Genomic DNA, 19,263 nt, shown 5'->3' on the forward strand with positions numbered 1-19,263 from the left:
TTCCCATAGACAGAAAAATCATCCATGAATACCTCTACAATATTCTCACAGAAGCCATGAAAAATAGCAGACATGCATCTTTGAAAAGTAGCAGGAGCATTACATAAACCAAAAGGCATACGTCTATAAGCATAAGTTCCATAGGGACAAGTGAAAGTGGTTTTCTCTTGATCTTTAGTTTTAACAGCAATTTGTGAAAACCCAGAATAACCATCAAGAAAGCAAAAATGAGTATTTTTAGACAACCTTTCTAACATTTGATCAATAAAGGGCAAAGGGTAATGATCTTTCTTAGTAACTTTATTAACCTTTCGATAATCAATGCACACTCTATACCCTACAACTACTCTTTGAGGGATGAGCTCATCATTATCATTAGGCACAATAGTCATTCCTCCTTTCTTAGGAACACAATGCACAGGACTAACCCATCTACTATCAGCAATAGGATATATAATACCAGCTTCAAGAAGTTTTAATACCTCATTCCTTACCACATCCTTCATCTTAGGAATTAGACGACGCTGATGTTCAACAACAGGCTTTGCATCATCTTCCATGTTGATACCATGTTGGCAAATAGAGGGAGAAATACCTTTCAAGTCATCAAGAGTATAGCCAATAGCTCCTCGGTGTTTCTTCAATATTTCCAATAACCTTTCTTCCTCAAAATCTGAAAGCTTAGAACTAATAATAACAGGATATATTTTCTTATCATCAATATGAGCATACTTAAGATTATCGAGGCAACGGTTTTAAATCAAAAACAGGATCTTCCTTTGGTGGTGGTGTTGTACCTAAATCTTCAACCAGGCAAGTCATGTTTAAGAATAGGTTGACGAAGGAAAATTTCATCAAGCTCATTCATTTCTTCCCTAAAGACTTCACTCTCACTATCCTCCAAATGTTGCTGCAAAGGATTATTAGGAGCAAGAGCAATAGACGCACACTTTTCAACTCTAAAATCATTATTAGGCAAATCAGCTTTATAAGGAGTTTTGGCAAATTTAGAGAAATTAAACTCATAAGATTCACCGACAAATTTAGTCACAATTTTTTCCTTCTTGCAATCTATAACAACTCCACAAGTATTTAGAAAAGGTCTACCAAAAATAATAGGACAAGACTTACTAGCGAGCAGAACCAAGAACCAAAACGTCGACGAGGATATTTAATCTTACCACATAGAACTTCCACATCTCGAACAATACCAATAGGAGAGATAGTTTCTCTATTAGCTAGCCGAATAACCACATCAATATCTTCAAGTTCACAAGAACCGATTTCATGCATGATCTCCGTATAAAGCTCATAAGGAATGGCACTAATACTTGCACCAATGTCGCATAAACCATAATAACAATGATCACCAATTCTAACAGAGAGCATAGGAACACTAGCTTTCCTAGACTTATTAGGATGCGAAACAATATTAGAAGCATCTTCATAGAAAATAATATGACCATCTTCTACATTTTCAGTTACAAGATCTTTAACTATTGCAATAGCAGGTTCAACTTTTATTTGTTCTTCAGGTTCTATAGGTTTCTTTGCGCTTTTATTAACCGCACTAGTTATAACAGAATACTCCTTCATTTTAGCAGGGAAAGGAGTTTTCTCAATATAAGCTTCAGGAAGAATATGATCAACAGTTTCAATTACAGCACATTTATTTATAGATGAATCAGTTTTATCTTTGTATGGTTCATGATACTTATCAAAATTCTTCCTAGGCAATTCAAAATGAGAGGCAAAAGCTTTATAAAAATTTGCAACGACTTGAGAATCAAGACCATAAGTAGCACTCATATTACGAAATTTATCAGTCTCCATAAAATTTCAATGCATTTATAATCATAGTTTATACCTGACTCTCTATCTTTGTCGTTCTCCCATCCTTCAGTATTCTTCTGGATCCGATCAAGAAGGTCCCTTTTAAACTCTTCTTTGTTGCGTGTAAATGATCCAGAACAAGAAGTATCCAGCAAAGTCTTATCTTGAAAAGACAGTCTTGCATAGAAATTATCAATAATAATATTACCAGGGAGCTCATGAATGCGGCATTTGAGCATTAAATACTTCAATCTCCCCCATGCTTGGGCAATACTCTCTCCATCATGAGGCCAGAAATTATATATGCGGTTCCGATCTTTGTGAATTTCACTTGGAGGATAGAATTTAGAATAAAATAAAGGCACAATATCCTCCCAATCAAGAGAATCCCTATTGTTCAGCAATTTATACCGGTGCGCTGCTTTACCAGACAGCGATATAGAGAATAGTTTCTTCCTAACTTCATCCATAGCAATACCTGCACATTTGAATAACCCGCATAATTCATGTAAAAACAATAAATGATCTCCAGGATGGACAGCTCCATCCCCTTCATAGCGGTTATCCACAACACGTTCAATAATTTTCATAGGTATTTTGTATGAAACCTTGATACGTCTCAAACGTATCTATAATTTCTTATGTTCCATGCTACTTTTATGATGATACTCACATGTTTTATACACACTTTATATCATTTTTATGCATTTTCCGGCACTAACCTATTGACGAGATGCCGAAGAGCCGATTCTTTGTTTTCTGCTGTTTTTGGTTTCAGAAATCCTACAAAGGAAATATTCTCGAAATTGGACGAAATCAACGCCCAGGGTCTTATTTTTCCACGGAGCTTCCAGAAGACCGAAAAGGAAACGAAGTGGGGCGACGAGGCGGCGACACAGCAGGGCCGCGCGGCCAGGGCTGGGGCCGCGCCGCCCTGGCGTGTGGGCCCCTCGTGTAGCCCCTAAACCTACCCTTCCGCCTACTTAAAGCCTTCGTCGCGAAAACCCTAGTACCGAGAGCCACGATACGGAAAACCTTCCAGAGATGCCGCCGCCGCCAATCCCATCTCGGGGGATTCAGGAGATCGCCTCCGGCACCCTGCCGGAGAGGGGAATCATCTCCCGGAGGTCTCTTCATCACCATGATTGCCTCCGGATCGATGTGTGAGTAGTTCACCCCTGGACTATGGGTCCATAGCAGTAGCTAGATGGTTGTCTTCTCCTCATTGTGCTATCATGTTAGATCTTGTGAGCTGCCTATCATGATCAAGATCATCTATCTGCAATGCTACATGTTGTGTTTGTTGGGATCCGATGAATATTGAATACTATGTCAAGTTGATTATCAATCTATCATATATGTTGTTTATGTTCTTGCATGCTCTCCGTTGCTAGTAGAGGCTCTGGCCAAGTTGATACTTGTGCCTCCAAGAGGGAGTACTTATGCTCGATAGTGGGTTCATGCCTCCATTGAATCTGGGACAGTGACAGAAAGTTCTAAGGTTTTGGATGTGTTGTTGCCACGAGGGATAAAACATCAATGCTTTGTCTAAGGATATTTGTGTTGATTACATTACGCACCATACTTAATGCAATTGTCTGTTGTTTGCAACTTAATACTGGAAGGGGTTCGGATGATAACTTGAAGGTGGACTTTTTAGGCATAGATGCATGTTGGATAGCGGTCTATGTACTTTGTCGTAATGCCCTGATTAAATCTCATAGTACTCATCATGATATATGTATGTGCATTGTTATGCTTTCTTTATTTGTCAATTGCCCAACTGTAATTTGTTCATCCAACATGCTATTTCTTATCGGAGAGACACCACTAGTGAACTGTGGACCCCGGTCCATTCTTTACATCTGAAATACAATCTACTGCAATCTACGTTCTTTCTTGTTCTTCGCAAACAATCATCATCATCCACACTATACATCTAATCCTTTGTTTACGAGCAAGCCGGTGAGATTGACAACCTCACTCGTTACGTTGGGGCGAAGTACTTTGATTGTGTTGTGCAGGTTCCACGTTGGCGCCGGAATCCCTGGTGTTGCGCCGCGCTACACTCCGCCACCAACAACCTTCACGTGTTCCTTGACTCCTACTGGTTCGATAACCTTGGTTTCTTACTGAGGGAAAACTTGTTGCTGTACGCATCACACCTTCCTCTTGGGGTTCCCAACGGACGTGTGTCTTACACGCCATCAAGCATTTTTTATGGCGCCGTTGCCGAGGAACGAAGAAAAGTTTCACCACAAAGATTTCCAACTCCCACGGCAACTGCCGGATTTTTTCTGGCGCCGTTGTCGGGGAGATCAAAACACGCTGCAAGGGGAGTCTCCCACATCCAATCTCTTTACTTTGTTTTTGTCTTGCTTTACTTTATTTTATTTACTGCTTTGTTTGCTCTTATATCAAAAACACAAAAAATTAGTTGGTAGTTTTACTTTATTTACTGTCTTGTTCTCTATATTAAAAACACAAAAAAAATAGTTACTTGCATTTACTTTATTTAGTTTGTTTTATTTACTATTATTAAAAATGAGTAATCCGGAAGTCGAAGTTCGTTCGTTTAAGCAACAAGGGGGAGAAAGTTTTAAAGATGCTTGGTATAGAATTAGTGATGCTCATCATAGGTGCATTAAGAAACACTCCACTATTATACTACTTAGGAATTTTTATGTTGGTATCTCTAGTTGGAATAGGTATGTTCTTGATACTCTTGCGGGAGGTAATTTCCTAGGCACTCCTGCTTTAGAAGCTAGTTGCATCATCGAGAGTCTAGTTGGAATACCACCTGTTAATGAAGCTAAAATTGAAATCTCTCTTGAAGATGTCATGAAAAAGTTGGAAGCCATAGAGAAAAATCTTCCAAGTGTTGAGACTAAATTGGGAATATTACTGAATAACACTGATAAACTTGATAAAACTCTTAGTGGAATCAATGAGAGAATTGTTGTTTTAGAAACTTGTGCTACTCATGATAATCGAACCCATAGGATTAGTGAACTTGAAGACGCTATGGGAACCTTGGGTTCAACTTTTTCTTCTCTTAAGTTTAAGGAGAAAGCCTATGTGGGTAAGGAGCAAAAGTTCATGTATGTCTCTAAAGTGCCTAAGCCAAAAAACTATTATAGGCCTAAAATTGACAAAGCCCTTAGCACCACTACGGATGGGGGAGCATCTAAGATACCTATTGATGTTGATGCTTCATCTCTTGATAACACTTGATTCACACTTTCTGCGCCTAGGCGAAAGGCGTTAAGAAGCGCTTATGGGAGACAACCCATTATTTTACTTCTGCACTTTTGTTTTATGTTTGAGTCTTGGAAGTTGTTACTACTGTAGCAACCTCTCCTTATCTTTATTTTATTGCATTGTTGTGCCAAGTAAAGTCTTTGATAGTAAAGTCAATACTAGATTTGGATTACTGCGCAGGAACAGATTTCTTGCTGTCACGAAATTGAGCTGCCCTGCTGTAGAAAATTTAGAAAAATCTGCCAATTTACGCGCGTGATCCTCAGATATGTACGCAACTTTCATTCAATTTGGGCATTTTCATCTGAGCAAGTCCAGTGCCTCTAAAAAAATCGTCTTTACGGATCATGCTGTTTTGACAGATTCTGCCTTTTATTTCGCATTGCATGTTTTGCTATGTTTGATGGATTTCTTTGTTCCATTAACTTTCGGTAGCTTTGTTCAATGTCCAGAAGTGTTAAGAATGATTATGTCACCTCTGAATATATGAATTTTCAATTATGCACTAACCCTCCAATGAGATTGTTTTGAGTTTGGTGTGGAGGAAGTTTTCAAGGGTCAAGAGAGGAGGATGATACAATATGATCAAGAAGAGTGAAAAGTCTAAGCTTGGGGATGCCCCCGTGGTTCATCCCTGCATATTTTAAGAAGACTCAAGCATCTAAGCTTGGGGATGCCCAAGCTTCCCTTCTTCATCGACAACTTATCAGGTCACCTCTAGTGAAACTATATTTTTATTCCGTCACATCTTATGTGCTTTACTTGGAGCGTCTGTTTGTTTTTGTTTTTGTTTTTGTTTGAATAAAATCAGATCCTAGCATTCCTTGTTTGGGAGAGAGACACGCTCCGCTGTTTCGTATGAACACATATGTTCTTAGCTTTATTCTTAATGTTCATGGCGAAGGTTGAACTGCTTCGTTCATTGTTATATGGTTGGAAACAGAAAATGCTGCATGTGGTAATGGTATAATGTCTTGAATAATGTGATACTTGGCAATTGTTGTGCTCATATAGATCATGTTTAAGCTCTTGCATCATGTACTTTGCACCCATTAATGAAGAACTACATAGAGCTTGTTAAAATCTGGTTTGCATGATTAGTTTCTCTAGAGTCTAGATATTTTCTGGTTAAGGTATTTGAACAACAAGGAGACGATGTAAAGTCTTATAATGCTTACAATATGTTCATATGTGAGCTTTGCTATACCGTTTTATACTTGAGTTTGCTTCAAACAACCTTGCTAGCCTAGCCTTGTATTGAGAGGAATTCTTCTCGTGCATCCAAATCCTTGAGCCAAAAACTATGCCATTTGTGTCCACCATACCTACCTACTACATGGTATTTATCTTCCATTCCAAAGTAAATTACTTGAGTGCTACCTTTAAAATTCCATCCTTTGCCTTTGCAATATATAGCTCATGGGAAAATAGCCTTTAAAACTATTATGGTGAAGAATATGTAGCTATGTATCTTATTCCTTAATAAGTTGCTTGTTGAGCAGTAACCATGTTTCTGGGGACGCCATCAACGTTTTTACCTTTGTTGAATATCATGTGAGTTGCTATGCATGTTCGTCTTGTCTGAAGTAAGGGCGATTTTCATGATCAAATGGTTTGAGTATGCATATTGTTAGAGAAGAACATTGGGCCGCTAACTAAAGCCATGATCCATGGTGGAAGTTTCAGTTTGGACAATTAATCCTCAATCTCTTATGAGAATATTATCTGTTGTTGAATGCTTATACATTAAAGAGGAGTCCATTATCTGTTGTCTATGTTGTCCCGGTATGGATGTCTAAGTTGAGAATAATCAAAAACGAGAAATCCAATGCGAGCTTTCTCCTTAGACCTTTGTACGAGCGGCATAGAGGTACCCCTTTGTGACACTTGGTTGAAACATATGCTATGCAATGATAATCCATGTTAATCCAAGCTAATTAGGACAAGATGCGAGCACTATTGGTATACTATGCATGAGGCTTGCAACTTATAGGATATCTTATACATAACACATATGATTTATTACTACCGTTGACAAAATTGTTTCTATGTTTTCAAAATGAAAAGCTCTAGCACAAATATAGTAATCCATGCTTCCCTCTGCGAAGGGCCTTTCTTCTACTTTATTGTTGAGTCAGTTTACCTACTTCTTTCTATCTTAGAAGCAAACACTTGTATCAACTGTGTGCATTGATTCTTACATTTTTACCTATTGCACTTGTTATATTACTTTGTGTTGACAATTATCCATGAGATATACATGTTGAAGTTGAAAGAAACTGCTGAAACTTATATCTTCCTTTGTGTTGCTTCAATGCCTTTACTTTGAAATTATTGCTTTATGAGTAACTCTTATGCAAGTCTTATTGATGCTTGTCTTGAAAGTATTATTCATGAAAAGTATTTGCTATATGATTCATTTGTTTACTCATTGTCTTCACCATTGCTTCGAATCGCTGCATTCATCTCATATGCTTTACAATAGTATTGATCAAGATTATGATAGCATGTCACTTCAGAAATTATCCTTGTTATCGTTTACCTACTCGAGGGCGAGTAGTAACTAAGCTTGGGGATGCTTGATACGTCTCAAACGTATCTATAATTTCTTATGTTCCATGCTACTTTTATGATGATACTCACATGTTTTATACACACTTTATGTCATTTTTATGAATTTTCCGGCACTAACCTATTGACGAGATGCCGAAGAGCCAGTTGCTATTTTCTGCTGTTTTTGGTTTCAGAAATCCTACAAAGGAAATATTCTCGGAATTGGACGAAATCAACGCCCAGGATCTTATTTTTCCACGGAGCTTCCAGAAGACTGAAAAGGAAACGAAGTGGGGCGACGAGGCGGCGACACAGCAGGGCCGCGCGACCAGGGCTGGGGTCGTGCCGCCCTGGCGTGTGGGCCCCTCGTGTCGCCCCTAAACCTACCCTTCCACCTACTTAAAGCCTTCATCGCGAAAACCCCAGTACCGAGAGCCACGATACGGAAAACTTTCCAGAGACGCCGCCGCCGCCAATCCCATCTCGGGGGATTCAGGAGATCGCCTCCGGCACCCTGCCAGAGAGGGAATCATCTCCCGGAGGTCTCTTCATCACCATGATCGCCTCTGGATCGATGTGTGAGTAGTTCACCCCTGGACTATGGGTCCATAGCAGTAGCTAGATGGTTGTCTTCTCCTCATTGTGCTATCATGTTAGATCTTGTGAGCTGCCTATCATGATCAAGATCATCTATCCGTAATGCTACATGTTGTGTTTGTTGGGATCCGATGAATATTGAATACTATGTCAAGTTGATTATCAATCTATCATATATGTTGTTTATGTTCTTGCATGCTCTCCGTTGCTAGTAGAGGCTCGGCCAAGTTGATACTTGTGACTCCAAGAGGGAGTATTTATACTCGATAGTGGGTTCATGCCTCCATTGAATCCGGGACAGATGACGAGAAAGTTCTAAGGTTGTGGATGTGCTGTTGCCACTAGGGATAAAACATCAATGCTTTGTCTAAGGATATTTGTGTTGATTACATTACGCACCATACTTAATGCAATTGTCTGTTGTTTGCAATTTAATACTGGAAGGGGTTCGGATGATAACCTGAAGGTGGACTTTTTAGGCATAGATGCATGCTGGATAGCGGTCTATGTACTTTATCGTAATGCCCTCATTAAATCTCATAGTACTCATCATGATATATGTATGTGCATTGTTATGCCTTCTTTATTTGTCAATTGCCCAACTGTAATTTGTTCACCCAACATGCTATTTCTTATCGGAGAGACACTAGTGAACTGTGGATCCCGGTCCATTCTTTACATCTGAAATACAATCTACTGCAAACTCTGTTCTTTACTGTTCTTCGCAAACAATCATCATCATCCATACTATACATCTAATCCTTTGTTTACAGCAAGCCGGTGAGATTGACAACCTCACTGTTACGTTGGGGAAAAGTACTTTGATTGTGTTGTGCAGGTTCCACGTTGGCGCCGGAATCCCTGGTGTTGCGTCGCACTACACTCCGCCACCAACAACCTTCACGTGTTCCTTGACTCCTACTGGTTCGATAACCTTGGTTTCTTACTGAGGGAAAACTTGCTGTTGTACGCATCACACCTTCCTCTTGGGGTTCCCAACGGACGTGTGTCTTACACGCCATCAAACCTCTTTCTCACCTGGCGCCTCATCCACTACCTTTACAGTAGTAGTAGATTTTCCAAAGAGGAATTCAAGAGAAGACCTCTCCATAATGAATTATAGCAGCATGCAGAAATAAAAACAGCACGTACAGTAAAAGTTTCCCTTACCAATTCCACTTACCAATAGCGCTTCACTCCCCGGCAACGACGCCAGAAAATAGTCTTAATGACCCACAAGTATAGGGGGTGTATCGTAGTACTTTCGATAAATAAGAGTGTCGAACCCAACGAGGAGCAGAAGGTGTTGACAAGCGGTTTTGATGAAGGATTCACCTGTAAATGCTCACGAGACAAGTATTCGGGGGTTTTGATATAGCGAGATGAATAAAGTACAAGTAAGTAAAATGCGAGAGTAATAAGTGAGCGAGTGGCCCAATCCTTTTTAGCACAAAGGACAAGCCGGTTTGTTTACTTATAATGACCAAACGTTCTTGAGGACACATGGGAATTTAGTCTAGTGCTTTCGCTTCATATAGCTGATTAATCTTCATTGTTTTGATAAGTGTTGTGTGGGTGAACCTATGCTAATGCACCACCCTTCCTAGGACTAATACATACTTGTGATTATACCCCTTGCAAGCATCCGCAAATACAAGAAAGTAATTAAGATAAATCTAACCACGACCTTAAACTGCGAGATCCTGCTATCCCTCCTGCATCGATATACCAACGGGGTTCGGGTTTACGTCACTCCGGCAACCCCACAATTAGAAAACGAATACAAGATGTATTCCCCTAGGCCCATAAAGGTGAAGTATCATGTAGTCGACGTTCACATGACACCACTAGAAGAATAACACCACAACTTAAATATCATAACATTGAATATTACCCAACATAATTCACTACTAACATTTAGACTTCACCCATGTCCTCAAGAACTAAACGAACTACTCACGAGACAACATATGGAACATGATCAGAGGTGATATGATGATGAATAACAATCTGAACATAAACCTTGGTTCAATGGTTTCACTCAATAGCATCAATAATAAGGACTAATCAATACCGGGTGAGTTTCCCCTACCAAACAATCAAGATTCAACCCTAGATGTTACAGCGGTGACGAGGTGCAGCGGTGGAGATGGCAGTGATGATGATGGAGATGATGGTGATGATGATCCCAATGATGTCTAGCTCGATGACGGTGACGATGGCGTCGATTTCCCCCTCCGGGAGGGAATTTCCCCGGCGGATTTCAGCCTGCCGGAGAGCTCTTTTCTCTCTGGTGTTTTCCGCCCCGCAGAGGCGGCTGTGTCTCTTCGCGATTATTCTCTGGAGCTTAGGTTTTCGGGGCGAAGAAGTACGCGAAGGAGAGGAGGCCAGAGGGGGCCGTGGGCCCCCTCCCCACAAGGCGGCGCGGCCAGGCCTGGGCCCGCGCCGGCCTATGGGGGGGTCCCATGGCGGCCCTCCTCGGCTCCTCCTTTTGGCTATCTCCGTCTTCTGGAAAAATAAGATTTTCCATGTAATTTCCGTCAATTGTTGATCCTCCGAAATATTGCATTCTGACGGTGCTTTTTCCAGCAGAATCCTGACTCCGGTGCGCGATTCTCCAATAATCATGAAACATGCAAAATAGATGAAATAACATAATTATCATCTCTAAATATGAAATATATCAATGAATAACAGTAAATTATGATATAAAATAGTGATGCAAAATGGACGTATCAAGCTCATGCCAAACAACTTAACTATCAGGTACTTTCGTTTCTGCGAACTATTCCTCACATACATGAGAATATGATGCTGCCTAAATCAGATATGTTTGTTACTCTTAGGAATGATGAACCTAGCATGGATGAGGAGGACAAGCATTGGAGCATGATCACACATGGAGGAGATGGTAGCAAGCATTTGAGGATTGAAGATGACGCCACAAGTGGAGATTTTTAGAACTTTGAAGCCACCATAAGAAGAGATGCAGACATGGACGAAATATAGAGTTTTCCACTTTATAATTTCGTCCATGGCATAATATGGTGCTGCGTCACCTTTAGTTTTGGGCCAGGCCCATGTCATTTTCGCAGGAATTGAGTCAGCCACTTTTTAGAGTCTGTATTGAAGGGGGAAAGGCCTTCTAGGGTCTGGTTCGGCCACCATACGTATGGCTGGCCAAAACCCCACCTTTTCCTCCTTTAAATACCCCCATAGCCGTCACGTTTAAACTCGGATTTTGATTAGATTAAAAGTTAGCCATTGATGCAACTCCCGTGTACTTCTTTTGAGGCAAACAACCAGAACAAGACCGACTATTCGGAATTCCACATTATTTAATAAAGCTTTCATCTCTATCCGCAATATTCTGATTGCATCATTAGTTCTTACTTGTTCTCGATTTCAGGTAGGAATTAAGACCCTCGCTGGTCAGGCTGATCGTGCATCCGCAAGATCTGTAACTCCCGGAGATTGTCCTAGTGATTGCATTGGCGCACGAGCTTTGCACGTGTAGTCGGATCGTCAAGCACGAACTCCACCAATAAATCGACGTTACCTTACTCTCATCGAAAGATCGGACACCTTTGCCCTACCAGGCCTTCTGTCCAGTTCAATGGTGCACGGCGGCAGACGGAATGGAAAAGTCTTGAGCGGCGGCGCAACGCTTTAAAACCGAGTGGTAGGTGTGTTGTGTCTCGTTGTGTGTCTCTGTGCTGAGGAGCGACCTCTCTTTTATAGGCACAAACAAAGAGAAACGAATGGAACGAAGACAAACTAAACGTGCAACAGTATTCATTCTCCACTAAGCAAAAGTGAAGAGAAGCTCTTGGCTCGAGGCAATCCCGCAAATCACGACATGTGTCGAGGCGAGCGGGCGGCAGAGGAGGAGGAGGGGCGCGTGTGGGAGTCCTGTTCTCATGCTTGTACAACAAGTGGAGCAACCCCCTTATAAAGAGGTCCAACTCTCTCTCTCTCTAAACTAGCAATGTGGGACTAAACTTTTATCCCACCCCTTATCATGCATGAACGGATCAATTGGGCCCGTGCGATTTTCAGGAATTATGGACTACATTAAATGGGTTGGGCCTATATTAGACAAAATTCAAACTATGTCATGATTCAAAATGAAACCTAGTACGACAAGGTCCAACTCTCTCTCTAAACTAGCAATGTGGAACTAAACTTTTGTCCCACCCCTTATCATGCATGAACGGATCAATTGGGCCTTTGGGATTTTCAGGAATTGTGGACTACATTAAATGGGTTGGGCCTATAATTCCAACTATGTGATGATTCAGAATGAAACCTAGTGCGACAAAATTAAAGTAGTTTGCTATATGGTAAACTTATCCAACGCGAGTCTAACACAAGTTTGTAGTATGCATGATGAAACACATTCGATGTTGTTTATCTTGTTTTTATCAATAATATATTTTATGCTTTGAAATCTAAAGAAATTATAAAAAATTCTAACTATGATGAACAAAGTTTGAAGCACAGTGAAACGAACTATTTCAAAATAAAATTTCACCATATATCATAAAGTTTTCAAAATTTTCATCAGGTTTCAAAGGTTGATTTTCAAATATTGTCAAAATATATTCAATATGAATGTTATTACGAATCTCTTTAATAGGAACCCAAATATGCAAATGATTTTCAAATTAAACTTCCAATTCGAAAGCTATATAACTTTCAAGTTTTAGAACTAGTTCCAACAAAGTATAGAAGGAGACAGAAGGAAGCTGATGCAAAAGATTGAAGCTATAGAGAGAGAGAGAAGGTGAGGTATGCACGGTAGATTGCGTGTATGGTAGCATCGCTGGTCTCTTGAAACCGACCACTTCGGAAATAGCAATGTTTTGACAACTTTAAGAAAATAAAATGAAGATTTAAAGGTGGGATTTAGCAAGAAAATGGGTTTGGGAATTTGATTATCAGTGTAATTCCATGTTTAATGTAGTGGCGAGACTAAAACTACTCATAGTGCGAGTAATTAAGGTAGTAACATAGAGTTACATGTATTGCCAACTAAACAGATTGATGACATGGCAGACCATTAAATAAAAAAAGAGATGTACGTAGTATGTGGTAACTAGCTATGTTACCATAACATCACACTTTTCAAGGTAGAATGAGTATATAAGTTAATTAATACACTCATGCATGATACTACATCTAAATTACTGTGCACAATGAAGGTGGTAACTTAGACTAGTGGCATATGCATGATACTACTCTATGTTACTCCCTACTATGACTAGTCTAAACGTGTGTATTTGGAATTTTTGGTTAGTGGATTATTTATATTTGACCATAAAACATATGTTGGACCGTTTGTTCAAACACATGTGTGCGGCAAAATATGGAAGAGATAATAGGGAGCTGACCTCCTTAATTCTCAATCCTAACTCTACTACCGTTCTAGATGAGCGAGCCGTGGACAAAATCGACGACAAATTAGACAATCAAAGAAGCCGAGCTAGCACAATCGTTGACATGTACTACTTAGTATGTCAAGCCAACTAGCCAAGCACAATTTACGTCTACGAAATAAAAATCCTACATCCGCAAACCGAAATCTAAGCAGCTGCACTTTCAAACTGAGCAGAAAATTATACTAACCATCAGCATTTCTGCCTTTTGAATATGAAAGTATGATGACGAGGTGGACCCCGTGATTCCGAGCGAAATGTTGTAGGGAGGGCGGGCGACAATGGTCCTGATGAAACGCGGTTCTCGACGTACGAGCCGCGGGCACGAAGACGCGGAGCGGACCAACCTTACCGCGTGCGCACACAGGCAGCCCTACCCACGATGGATTTCGCACATGTTGCCAGCAACTTGGGTTGGGTCAGTTTAGATGGGCCTGGGCCACGGAAGCGAGACCTCGGAACGTGGAATGGCTGGGGGAGGGAGGGTCACACGGTCAGTGCGCTAGTCTTGGCCGTCACTGGTGCTCAGCTCTGGTGGTGATAGTCGTTGCCCCGGGATCCAACAAAAGCGACGCCCCGCTGGAGACACGGAGACGAGACCCAGTAAAACTTCCTCCTACCCCTGTCCTCCTCCTCCTCCTCCTCCTCCACGGCGGCTCGACCACCACGCGGCGGCACTGCGGCGCCGGCGCCAGCGCCAGCGCAAAATCCTGCTTGCCCTCGGGGCAAGCACCGGGCGGAACTTCTGCTCTCTGCTTCCGCCGCAGCTGCCGTCACATCGTCTGTCTGCCCATCAGGTTGGTGCCACCAATTCGAGCTCTTCCTCTCCTTGCGCCAACCGGAATTGCGAATCGCGGGTAGTGCCACCATAGAAATCTACAAGCTACTACAGTAGGTTCTTTTAGCTGCCCTGTTTGTTCCCCTCCAGACTGCTGCAAATCTAGTGGAGCAAGTTGTTCGTGCGTGGTTGGTGAATCGTGCTAACACGGCTAATTTCATCCCCTCCACAGCTCCGGCCACGGATTAGAGCTGGCCCCCGTCGCGTAGAGGCTTCAACGGAGGCCGCGCGACTTTGGCGCATGGGGAGTTCCGCCAGCTGCCTGTGGGGCAGCTCCAAGTCCACCGCAGATCGGACCGGTCAAACCGTGGCGGCGTCTCCTCGTTCTGGTACGTTTCATTCATTTCGTTCCATTCCCCAGTCAATGATCAACCCACACGACACTAGAAACTCTGACGGCATACTGTTGTGGTACATTAACTTCTTCTACTAGTACATTAGTAGTACTTCTTTGTAACAGTACTAGCTATGATTCCCTTTTGAAGACAAAAGTCTAGGCCCAAAATACCAACACATTGGGGCACAACAAATATTTTGCCTAAATTGATAAAACACCACACAAAACCAGCTTTTCAGTTCTGCATTTTTTCCTTGTTAGCGGAGTCATATGCAATGAAGGATTGACTGAACCATTTCCTACATTAGAGGTCATGCGTTCCAGTCAGAAACTATGCAATGACAATCAATTATGTCTCTGTTTCTTCATATACAGAGGTTTCTTTTATTATGTTTAATCATGTAACCTAGAGGATCTTGAGCAGAACCATGGAGCCCCCAGTTCCCCGGCCATAATGTTGACTATCATGATGTTTATTGTGTTTATCCTTTTTTCTTTTTAACTGCCAATGATGATATCACCTCTGAAAATACTCCAGGCCATTTATTATCAAGATCCGGACGAAATGTACAAGTCTTCTCCCTAAAAGAGTTGAAGACTGCCACCCGGAATTTTCACATGCTGAATTGCATTGGCCGTGGAGGTTTTGGGCCTGTTTATAAGGTAGAACATTGGATTGGTTTCATGCCTACTGTATGTCCCATGTTATTACTTTTACTGCAAAAGTTCTGTTTTGGAAGAGTTATGGTCGATGAAACCGCAAATATGGAACGAGTGACAATGGTTCTCCTTCATTCAGGGAGACCTGAAAGATGGCAGACAAGTTGCAATTAAAAGGCTTGCAGCTGAATCAAAGCAAGGGGCTGACGAATTCTTGACAGAGATCGATGTCATATCAAATGTCAGGCACCCCAACCTTGTAAGGCTGATTGGTTGCTGTGTCGAAGGGAATAACAGATTATTGGTGTATGAATACGCGGAGAACAACAGTTTGTCAAATGCTTTACTTGGTAAGTTCAATAATGGATTTTTACTTGCTAGATGTCTGACATGTGTATTAACAACTATCATAATCCTCCGTATTAATTTGTGTCCAGGACCAAAGAGTAGATGTATCCCATTGAACTGGCAAAGAAGAGAAGCCATTTGTACCGGAACTGCTTCTGGTCTTGCATTTCTTCATGAGGAAGCACAACCACGAATTGTTCACCGTGATATCAAGGCTAGCAACATCTTACTCGACAAGAAATTGCTTCCTAAAATTGGAGATTTTGGACTAGCTAAGCTTTTCCCAGATGCTGTCACTCACATCAGCACGCGTGTTGCAGGAACAATGTCAGTACCTCTCTAAATCTTGTGCTACAGTACTTGCTTTTTGAAGCGTAGTTATGCGTACTTGTGTAGATTCTCTTCAGAAACATATTGCACTGTATTTTTTGTTTTGCGGTGAAAGCAAATAAATTTTTAATCAGCTGCCTTCAGTTACTTTTCCCACAATTGAGCCAAGTTACTGATGTGTCACTGTCAAGATGATTAGTTGCAGTTTGCTTTGTCTATAACAATATGCTTGTATTGATATTTGGGGGTATGATTTCACCTGTAGGGGTTACCTGGCACCAGAGTATGCCTTGTTGGGACAGTTAACCAAGAAAGCAGATATATATAGTTTTGGGGTGCTTCTTCTTGAAGTGATAAGTGGTGAAAGCAGCAGCAAATCGACTTGGGGGGAAGATTTGCATGTCCTTGTGGAATGGGTAACTCATTTTCCTCTCTCGTTTCCGCATAATCATCAATCACTATGTTGCATCAACTCATTTTTTTTCGAGAAAACGCAAAAAGCCTTTGTGTTTCATTTCATTGAAAAGGAGAGTTTGGTTTTGTTACGTTCCTCCTAGGAGATCAGGGATCCGAGAATAAAAGTTACAAATCAGTGAACATCCCAGGTGGGCGGCAAAAGGGCACGCAGGCCAACTACACCGGCTCTTGCCCAAAGGGCCAGCTTCAGCTTTGACCTTGGCGACGACGTTACTGACAAAGGGTTCGGCTCCATTGAACACGCAGTCGTTGCGCTGCTTCCAGATCAGCCAAGGGGTAAGAAGTGCAATTGAGGCGAGACCTTTGCGAAGGGCTTTGGGTGTTGCTTGCTTGGCCTGACACCACCAGCTGAGAAGAGTGTCGTTGTGCTCCGGCGTTCTGCATGTAGCACGCAGCCAGGAGAGGATCTCGAACCAGACCTGGCGGGAGAAGCAGCAGCCGATTATCAGGTGTTGGATTGTTTCCATCTCTTGGTCGCAAAGCAGACAGCGTGGATGATGTTGGAGCCCTCGGCGTTGAAGGCGAGCGGCAGTCCAGCAGCGATCGAGGTTGGCTAATCAGTGAAAGAACTTGACGCTCTGTGGTGCCCATGTCTTCCAAGTGAAGTGCCAGGTGTTGCAGCGGGTGGAGCCCTGGAAAGTGGCCTTGTAGCATGAATCTGCAGTGTACTTCCCAGTGTTGTTCCACTTCCAGATCAAGGTATCAGCCTGGTTGGACAGCTGCATGCGTTCGAGCCATCGCTAAAGCAGCAGGTACTCACCGATCTCGTCAATGCCCAGGGTGCCATGAATGTTCCCGCGCCCAGCTGTGGTCACGCAGGCCATCAGCCACAGTCCTGGTACGTCGCCTGCGCTTGGGGATGCAAGCATACAGGTGTGGCGCTAGCTCGCTCACTGAGCGTCCATAAGCCAGTGGTCCTCCCAAAAACTGGACTTGTGTCCATCTTCGAGAGCCATCGTCGTGGAGGCGAAGAACAGGGGGCACTCGTCTGAGGAGAACTGCAGGTCTAGACCCTGCCAAGCTTTGCTCGCATCTGTCTGGCTGAACCAGAACCATCGCAGGCGCAGCGCGAGGCCAGCCTTCTCCATATTCTGAACGCCAAGGCCTCCATGCTCGATGGGTCGACATACCCGGTTCCAGTTCACATGGCAGCTAGCACCGTTGGCGTCCTTGTGGCCAGCCCATAGAAACTCACGCTGTATCTTCTCGATGAGCTTGAGAGTTTTCTTCGGCGGTTGCATCAACTCTTCATAGTTGTAGGATCATACATCTGCACATAAGAGTATTAGATTTTCCCATGATAGATCTGCATTACATATTGGTGATGGTTATCCTATTTTAATTTCACCGTGATTTTTTTTGTGTCCGAACTTTTTTTTTCTAACATGTGCTGAACTACAGACATGGAAGCTGCGAGAAGAAGGAAGGCTTTTGGAAATTGTTGATCCAGACCTGGAGGAATACCCGGAGGACCAAGTGCTTCATTTCATCAAGGTGGCACTCCTGTGCACCCAAGCAACGGCGCAGCAGAGGCCATCCATGAAGCAGGTGGCGCATATGCTATCTAACCAAACAGAAATCGATCTTCAGAATGCTGTCCCACCCGGTGTGCTGAAAGAACCCCGTCGTAAGATGGGTAGTTTGACACTGGACACGTCCTCAAGTCAAATGACCAGACGCAACGCGGCTGGATCCTGCAGCACGCAGACCAGAGACATGAACAGCTATCAGTTTAGCACGACCGAAATTTCTCCTAGGTGAGGCGGTGGATGAGCTTGCAAACTTGCTCGCCACCTTCAGAAGTCTCAAACACTGACATGAGGTTTTGCTGTGCTGGGGTTGCTCACACAGTTTTTCTTGAGGTGAAAAATTGAACAGTGTATACTTCAAGCCTGATCCATATTTATCCTGGTTCAGGAACTAGACAGGATGCCAAGGGAATATCTGTAAATTGGTGTTGTGCAGAATGTGTAGTTTACTTCTTTCATAGGTCATTACATGTTATTCTTTAGTGCTCAGTGTTACAGATGCATTGCAAGGATAGTATGTCTTTGAGACTCCAAATATTTAAGGCACCATATGAGGAGGATCCGAGGATGTGGTGAAGAACAGGATGGACAGCTTATATACGTATAACCCTCTAATGTCACGTAGTCAGTCACATAATAGCTGCATTTTTCATGACCTAATTTTAGCTCTAGTGATGCTGGATGAACATATGGTGTAAATATGATGCTTGGAACATAAATACTGTGGATCATTTATGCAATGGAATTTTCGTTTCATAGTAGGATTATCTTATGCAGCCATCTTGAGTGCGTGTTCACTTTTTGTTGTTGTTGAGGAAACTGTGTATTTACTTGTAAGAATGGTACAAAGCTTTGTCTTTCTGAAATAAATCTGTTAGGATGCTCATTTGAAACCATAGAATTTCAGGTTGTTTAATATGAAATAGTTCCATGGGTTAGGGCTAAACATGAAACAGAATTTCAGGTTGTTTAGTATTTCATTGGAGACTTACTTTAAATCTGAAATCTGCTTTGCAGAGCTCACTCTTTGACCTTGCTTGCAAGATGCATAACATGTTAAGG

The 19,263-nt window shown here is 42.1% G+C and overlaps 1 protein-coding gene across 1 annotated transcript; it reads left to right on the forward strand.

The window, feature by feature from the left end:
- The first annotated feature begins 14,372 nt into the window (after positions 1 to 14,372).
- Positions 14,373 to 18,756, forward strand: LOC124705449 (putative serine/threonine-protein kinase). Its single transcript, XM_047237170.1, has 7 exons — positions 14,373 to 14,479; positions 14,693 to 14,849; positions 15,396 to 15,520; positions 15,657 to 15,867; positions 15,955 to 16,192; positions 16,461 to 16,611; positions 18,074 to 18,756. The coding sequence occupies exons 2-7, from the start codon at positions 14,762 to 14,764 to the stop codon at positions 18,431 to 18,433; spliced, it is 1,173 nt and encodes a 390-aa protein (XP_047093126.1). The 5' UTR covers positions 14,373 to 14,479; positions 14,693 to 14,761; the 3' UTR covers positions 18,434 to 18,756.
- Positions 18,757 to 19,263: the final 507 nt, after the last annotated feature.

Source organism: Lolium rigidum, chromosome 4, assembly GCF_022539505.1.
Source record: "Lolium rigidum isolate FL_2022 chromosome 4, APGP_CSIRO_Lrig_0.1, whole genome shotgun sequence".
Lineage (NCBI taxonomy): Eukaryota > Viridiplantae > Streptophyta > Magnoliopsida > Poales > Poaceae > Lolium > Lolium rigidum.

Excerpts from the sequence above, each read along its gene's own strand:
- LOC124705449 (XM_047237170.1), top strand. The coding sequence starts at position 14,762 with ATGGGGAGTTCCGCCAGCTGCCTGTGGGGCAGCTCCAAGTCCACCGCA. Across the intron at positions 15,868-15,954 it reads TTTGTCAAATGCTTTACTTG|GACCAAAGAGTAGATGTATC; the intron begins GTAAGTTCAATA and ends ATTTGTGTCCAG. Across the intron at positions 16,612-18,073 it reads TGCATGTCCTTGTGGAATGG|ACATGGAAGCTGCGAGAAGA; the intron begins GTAACTCATTTT and ends GCTGAACTACAG.